The sequence below is a fragment of the Pundamilia nyererei genome, unplaced genomic scaffold, assembly GCF_000239375.1.
Source record: "Pundamilia nyererei isolate P.nyererei 1_Seehausen unplaced genomic scaffold, PunNye1.0 scaffold00092, whole genome shotgun sequence".
NCBI classification, from domain to species: Eukaryota; Metazoa; Chordata; class Actinopteri; order Cichliformes; family Cichlidae; genus Pundamilia; species Pundamilia nyererei.
In genome coordinates, this window is record NW_005187493.1 from 560,520 (window position 1) to 567,329 (window position 6,810).

General features: G+C 45.2%; 1 protein-coding gene across 3 annotated transcripts in view; it reads left to right on the forward strand.

Moving 5' to 3' along the window:
- srgap2 (SLIT-ROBO Rho GTPase activating protein 2) overlaps positions 1 to 6,810 on the forward strand; it is a 56,218-nt gene that overhangs the window by 23,832 nt on the left and 25,576 nt on the right. For 2 of the 3 annotated variants that reach the window (XM_005739453.1, XM_005739454.1), the window contains exon 1: positions 6,427 to 6,611. The exons of the other annotated variant lie outside the window; for it this stretch is intronic. In XM_005739453.1, coding sequence (XP_005739510.1) covers positions 6,506 to 6,611 — 106 coding nt within the window. In that variant the 5' untranslated portion in view covers positions 6,427 to 6,505. Of the gene's footprint in view, positions 1 to 6,426; positions 6,612 to 6,810 lie in introns of those variants that run through there. 3 annotated transcript variants of the gene reach the window in all.

Sequence of the window (6,810 nt, forward strand, 5' to 3'; positions counted from 1 at the left end):
TCAAATCTTGTGAGTTGCTAAATTATAGGATAACGTGTGATCTCATTTAGTGCCGCTCATCTCGGTTGAACCGAGAAGTTGATCACAGACTCTGGATATCTGATTGCTGATTAGGTTGTCTGTGAAGTCCAGTACCTACACTTCAATAGCATTTTAAACTAAACTGGAAGATAATCGTTAATCGCTTCTTTACCAGAATTGCTTCCCTCCAGTTCCCGCGTGTGTGGGACCTACCCCCTCCCCCAGTGCCGTTCTCGACTGGGTTAGTGGAGCAGGCGGTGCCTGAAAGGGAGCGAAAGAAGCTAGTTAACTTTTGATAAGCAGCCTTTTTTATTATGCGTAGAAACCCCCAGCCCCCAGTCTTTAACCCCACATTCTGTCTGCCACCACACAAATGCTTGTGTGCTGTGCACGCGATGGCTAGAAAGAGATATGGGTGTCAGGAGAGGTAAATGCAAAGAAGTAGAACATACTCCTGGAAAGCATGGCTGCAAAAATAAGTAACGATCTGGTAAAAGAATAGACTCTGCAGGAACACTTAGAAACAAGCTGAGCGTTCTTTGGAGCTGAAACCGATAGTTGTAACCAGCTGGTTGACACGGGAGACTGACCCCCTCCAGTAACTTTGCAGACCCCTGACCCTTGACCTGTGCTCTTTGCTCACAGAGTGCAAGGAACCCTGACGGTAGCTTGCATGGCCACAAAAAATGTAATCGATCATAGAAACGTCCTCCGTCTTTCCTACAGTTGCACATAAAGCATCCTACTGTCACGTAAAGGGTTAACGACTTCCTGATCTGACCACAGAGGTGTGGAGCAGTGCCGTGGAATTTACCCCCGCTGAGTACTAAACCCCCTGCAAAAACACCCCCCCTCTTCCTCCCCGTCACCTCTTTTTCATGTTTCTCTCACACTGCCTCCCCCTCTCCCTGCTCCCTCGCAACCACCACCAAAGAGGGCATCATGGACAAAGACTAACAGTTACCAAGCAAAACTCAGTGGGGAGGGGAAGCGTATCTCCAATATCATGGTATGACTAGTAGTTTTTTCAGAAGTGCTTTTGTCTTATTTTAGCATTCGGTCACTTTGATACTTAAAAGCTCCCATTTGATGTCTAATCTTCTGATGTAGTATATCTGGGTCACTGAGAGAAGCATGCTTTTCCCCCTTTATTGCTGAGAGCTGGATGGGAAAGTTAATATAGGAAACCTAGAAGAAGTCACCGCATCAGCACACACATAATACATCATTTGCCCCCTTTGGGTCTTTTGTAGATCGTATAAATGAAGAGTAAGATTGCCTATTGATTAGTGAGTTTTAGGAGTGCTGATATACAAATCCCGTTAGCGCTCAGCCATGCCTTAGAGGCTGTTTCCTTGCTTCCAGGGTAGAGGCTTTATGAAAAGCACCCTTAGATTTAATATAATGTTAAACATTTTTTTGTAATATTCTACTTTGCTACAGCGAGAGCAGAGGTAGAGTAGGTTGGTGGAGATGAAGAATGAAGAAATCTATTAAGTGTTGCTGGAGATCCAAAATGCTTTCTTTACAACTGTGAAATAAATAAGGCCTCTCTGACGGCAGTGTTTAATTATCGCCTGGGTCAGAGTGACGTAAATTTGGTCATCAAAAGAGTCGGCAAGAGGCTCTGTGCAGATGTCACTCTGCTATAATGCAGCAACTATGCATATGTTCTCCAGACTTCAGATAAGCAATAAGCACAATATGAACAGCTACTCCCCCATAGCTGTCCGGACGTGGGGCCAATCACTGCTTGAGTTTGTTCGAATGCAGACACACGTGCACTCGTGTTTTGGATTTCTAAGAAAATGCTAACCCTGCCTGCCAAGCGATCAAGCTTTAATGCTGCTTTGCTATATGAAAGTGTGTGTGCGTGTGAGAAAGGTCAGGAGCTTGCATCCTCGCCTTCCCGAAAGTATCACTATATATTCACTAGCATTATGACGTTAGTTGAAAAGGGAAACTAATAAAGTACCATAGTGACACCAGTAAACGTTGATGTTTTATGCCCTTTATTCGTTTATGCCCGACCATAGCCCAGCGTTTATTTCTCTGCCGTCGAACTCGCTGTCGGTCCCTCCCCTCCTCTGCTGAACAGTACATTTGCAGCGGTTTGGCTTCGGGATGGTTTTCCATGTCTACAAGTTGCGAAGCTTGTTAACTTGCCTTCTTAAGACGACACTACTTTTCCTAAAAGTTTTAGGGTCTGGGTGAGAGAGGAAATGCCTCTATAACTTTTAATGTATGCATGTGTGTGTGTGACAGAGAGTGAGACGCAGAGAGAAAGAGTGAGAGTGTGTGTGTTTGTTTTTGGAGGAAATGTCCAGACCCAAGAAAAAGGCATTGGCTGGAATCTTTCCATTCCTGCAATAGCTTTCCCTCCAACACTTACTGTACTGTAACTCTATCCTTTCCTCCCCTCTCCACAAGTGTGTGTACGTACGTGTGTGTGTGTGTGTGTGTCTGTGTGTGTATATACACTAAAGCAGTATTAGTTTGACATGTCTGGAACTAATAGAGTCCACCCTGCTGAAGAATCTTATTAGGAAATACTACCTGCAACTTGAGGCTTTAGTCTACCTACTCATTCAACGGCCTAAACATCGTGTCTCTGTTTCACTCTCACTCACACACTTTTGACTGCCTTCAACCTGTAAGCCCCTGGCCCATCTTCTCTCCCTCAGTCCATCTTCTCTCTTTGGTTGCCTGGTTCAGGGTTGGTGGGTTATACTGGTGAACTCCACAGCTGCCTGTTTTTCTTCGGGGCCTTTTAGTCTGAGAAAAACACAGCACACACACACATCAGTCCAACCCCTACACTCCCTCTTACACACACGTACACACACATATGCTTCCTGTAGTTGTTTTAGTATAACCCTCCCCTCTCGTGTTGCTCCCTGCTGGTAATAAACTGGTCCAGCTGACTTCCTGTCAACTGTGTCCTGTCTTCCTGTGTGTATGGGATGAATGGTCATATTATTCACACTGACGCAGTGCCCGCCCTCTTACTCACCCTTTACACTACTTTGTGCTTTTTCGTCCCCCTCTCTCTTCTTTTCTCTCTGCTTCTTTCATTCTTGTGAGGACAATGGTATGAGCTCACAGTGGTACAAAACCACTACCACCCCCCTTCTGCTTCCCCTCCTCTTTTATAAGCTTCTCCGTAGCCTGTGCTGCAGTATCAGTCCCCAGAGCAACAAAGACCAGGCCTTACTGCATAAACACAAACGTAGCAAGAAGAATGGGTAATATTGTACTTTGCTGGGAGCTACATCTCCTAATGTTTGACTTGGATTTCTTAGTCCTAGTTAACTGTACTGTGTGAGTGTGTTCTTGTGTTCCTGCTGTGATTACTGATTACCTGGCCCACAGTTTGTAGGCCCAGAGCTTGCAGAGAGATAATCCTGATGTATACAGCCAGGTTTTCTACTCTATATTAACATATTTCTCACCTTGCATTATTTTGCTCCAACAAAATAATGTCACATAAATAATGTCTGCAGAGAAAGGAAATGGGAATTTCCATACTTGAGCACACATAGAACGTGGTTACCAAAAGTAATAGGAGCCGTAAACCAGAACTTTACTGCACCCTGTAAATCAACACAACTGTGTGGACTGTCGTAGTTTGTCATTCCTCTGTTGTCTGTACTCTCTGTCACACTCCTTCTCCAGCCACTTCAAGCCTTGTCTCAAACACTCATCACATACTTGTAAACAGTTGTCGTGCGTTCGTGCGTGCGTGCGTGCGTGCGTGCGTGTGTGTGTGTGTGTGTGTGTGTGTGTGTGTGTCTGGAATAATAATATAGTAACGGAGGGGGACAGAACTAGGGCGGGGCTTCCAGGAGCAGGCTTGAAAGCTGCTGTCAAAACAGCTCAAAGTGACAACTTGGACTCAGAGTGTCACATTGCTGTGTGTGTGCGTGAGTGTGTGAGTGTGTGTGCCCATAGCCCAGGGTGTTTTCAGGTATAATGAGTCCTTGTAGCATTACGTGTAGCTTCTGTATGTAGGCCAGTACACAATGGCATCCAGGGCAACCATCACTTTTGTCAGTTACAAAACAAAACGGCGTTAAGCTGGTGGGAAATTTGCTGCAGAAATAACTCTAAGCAAAGGAAATGATGGGGGAAAGCTATGTTTAGCCTTCACGCTGTGGTTGTCTATGTACTGTGAACATCAGGTCGATGGTTGTAATGCCTTTTTTTTCTACTTTAATTTCCTCCTCAGTGGCCATCCACGCATTAATATGCAGCGACACATCTGTCTCAGGTTTGAGTTGAGGCAACACAGACAAGCTGCCTGCACTCTTAGTCCAATGAAGTGCCACCTTACTCAGAGTATTCTGTCTTCATCCATCATCTATTTTTGCCGTCTTCCTTTTTCTATGATGATGTATCATAAGCTCTGATGCACCATAGGGAGACGTGGGTGTAGGTGGAATAATCTAAATGGGAAAAAAACATTGAACTCCTCAGATTTCACTGCTACTTTGTGAGCTCACTAATCTTCCAGGCATATGATTTGCCCTGATATCATTTATACACAACCGTCTAACTTGCCCAAACACACCAACAAGTGGCTGCTATGTCTGGAGAGAGTCAAAGAGATAAATGAATAATAAAGACTGATCCTGAAAAAAGAAAAATGCAGTAGTGTGACTATATTCTATTGGGAGACAAATACACTATGTATGTTAATAGAAACCAAAGAGAGGATTAGCTGCTTCAAAGGTAGCAGTCATCTCTGCCTTTTCCAAACTGATCCTGTTTGTGAGTGTGGCTGGACGGGCGAACAGACTGAAAAGCGTATGGACGAGGCTCGTGCAAACAGAGCCAGACAGCCTTCAGCACTACAGACAGAGGAGGCGGAGGGGAGAGAGGGAAGAAAAACAGGGAGAAGAGCATCAGTAAAGTAGAATCCCAGAGCCTGATTACAAGACCTGCTCTCATCTGCCTGGAAAATGTGACTGGACTGTCTGGAGGGGGTGGAGGCGTCACATTCCAGTTCACATCCCACTTCACATCCCATTTCTTACTTGCTGGGGGATGATAGTCATTGCAGAGGGATGAAACCGAAGGGAAGACCTGTGCTGAATCTATTTGACTTGCTGCCTCTCCTTTTTGTTGTAGCAAACTCCCTTTCACTAAGCAAACGGCTTCTTTTGGTCGTAACGGTATTTATATGGTTAAAGACGGAAATGCATAGTGGCGGCAAATCGAATGAAAAGGCAACCCGCATGTTTTATCCCCTATCAGTCATGCTGAGATGATTTGGAACCACTTGACCCTTTGTATTGACACATCTGAGTGATTACTTTAACTACGCGGCATGAGAGGTCAGTGACTGGTATGAAAATGCTCTCACTTACACGTAATGTCTTTTGTGCCCTATGAAGCTGAACACTGATGGGATATTTTCTATAGGCATATTTTACAGTGCCCCCCTCCCCCAATACAGGATGGCTTTATAACCCTGCAGTAGAGTTTCAGGGGCTTGGAGAATGAATATCAAAGCTCAATGAAGCAGTTCTGCTCACATGTGATGAGACTTTATGGTGGATTTTTCCTTTAATTTGTCACCCGTCTGTGCTTTTTACATCCCCTTAAGGAAATTGTGTCGAGCAGCCAGTACCAATAGGGTTTAGTGGGGAGAGCTCATGTAACGCAGCCATATATTTTATAAATGAAGCATGCCATCAAACTCGCTCTTCATCCTAATGTAAATGTAAGGGGCCTGAGAGGGGTTTCAGGGCTCAGGGCACGGCCTCCCTATTAAATTAATTTCCCCCCATTAAATCTGCTTTCTAAACATTTGGATCACATGGGACTCACCTGTCGCTTTTTTTTTTTTTTTTAAATTCCCTCCTGTACATATCCTCCACCCCTCAAGCTGTTTCCAGGCTGATAACCATATGCTTTCTGTCACCTTCTTACGTTCCTTATGGATGGACAGGTTTGTTTTTGTTGGAGGTGTTGTGTGTTGTCGTCGTGGATGGGCTAATTACAAGGTTTTGTGTCACAGCCTTAAGGGGTGGGACATTGACTCACTCTGGATCATTGACAACGTCGTGCGACGAGAAAATTGCACACAAACACGCACGTATGCAGCCGGCGAGACAAAAACACATGTTGTGAAAGCAAATGTTCACACCAGGTCATTAGCACTGACACAGGCTCGGTGTGTGCATTCCTTTGCCCCCCTGCCCACAGTGTCTTAAAACTCCCTAACTCTGGTTTTTGAATCAGTAAAGAACGACAGTGGCCGCTGGCTGGTGGCACAGTGTTTAGGTATGTGTTTATGAGACAGAGCGAGAGAGAGAGAGAGAAGTGGGAGGAGTGGGGCGCTCACAGACACATTTAGAGATCCCACTTCTCTTTGTGGTAATGAGAAACTGCACTCTCAGCTGTTAAACACAAAGGCAGCATCAACAGTCGCTGCTGGCTGGACAGGCAGCTGACTGCATGACTGCGCGTGTGTGTCTGTATGTGTGTGTCTGAGTGTGTGAATATTGTTGAAGGGAATCCATACATCACTGAAGCCAGGATGGAGACCAAAACCATCCGCTTTCTGTACAGCCAGCGTTGTAGAGGTATGACAGCTGTGGTAGATTAGCCATGATGACAATTAGAGAAATGCGTGTGTTGTTTCCTAACTCGTTTAAGGGATGCAGACTGCTCGGCATTGGCAGGAAGCTATGGGAGCGTAGCATTAATCTGTCAGCTGTCAGGACTGATCCAGCTTATCACCTCTGTGTGTGTGTGTGTGTGTGTGTGTGTGTGTGTGTGTGT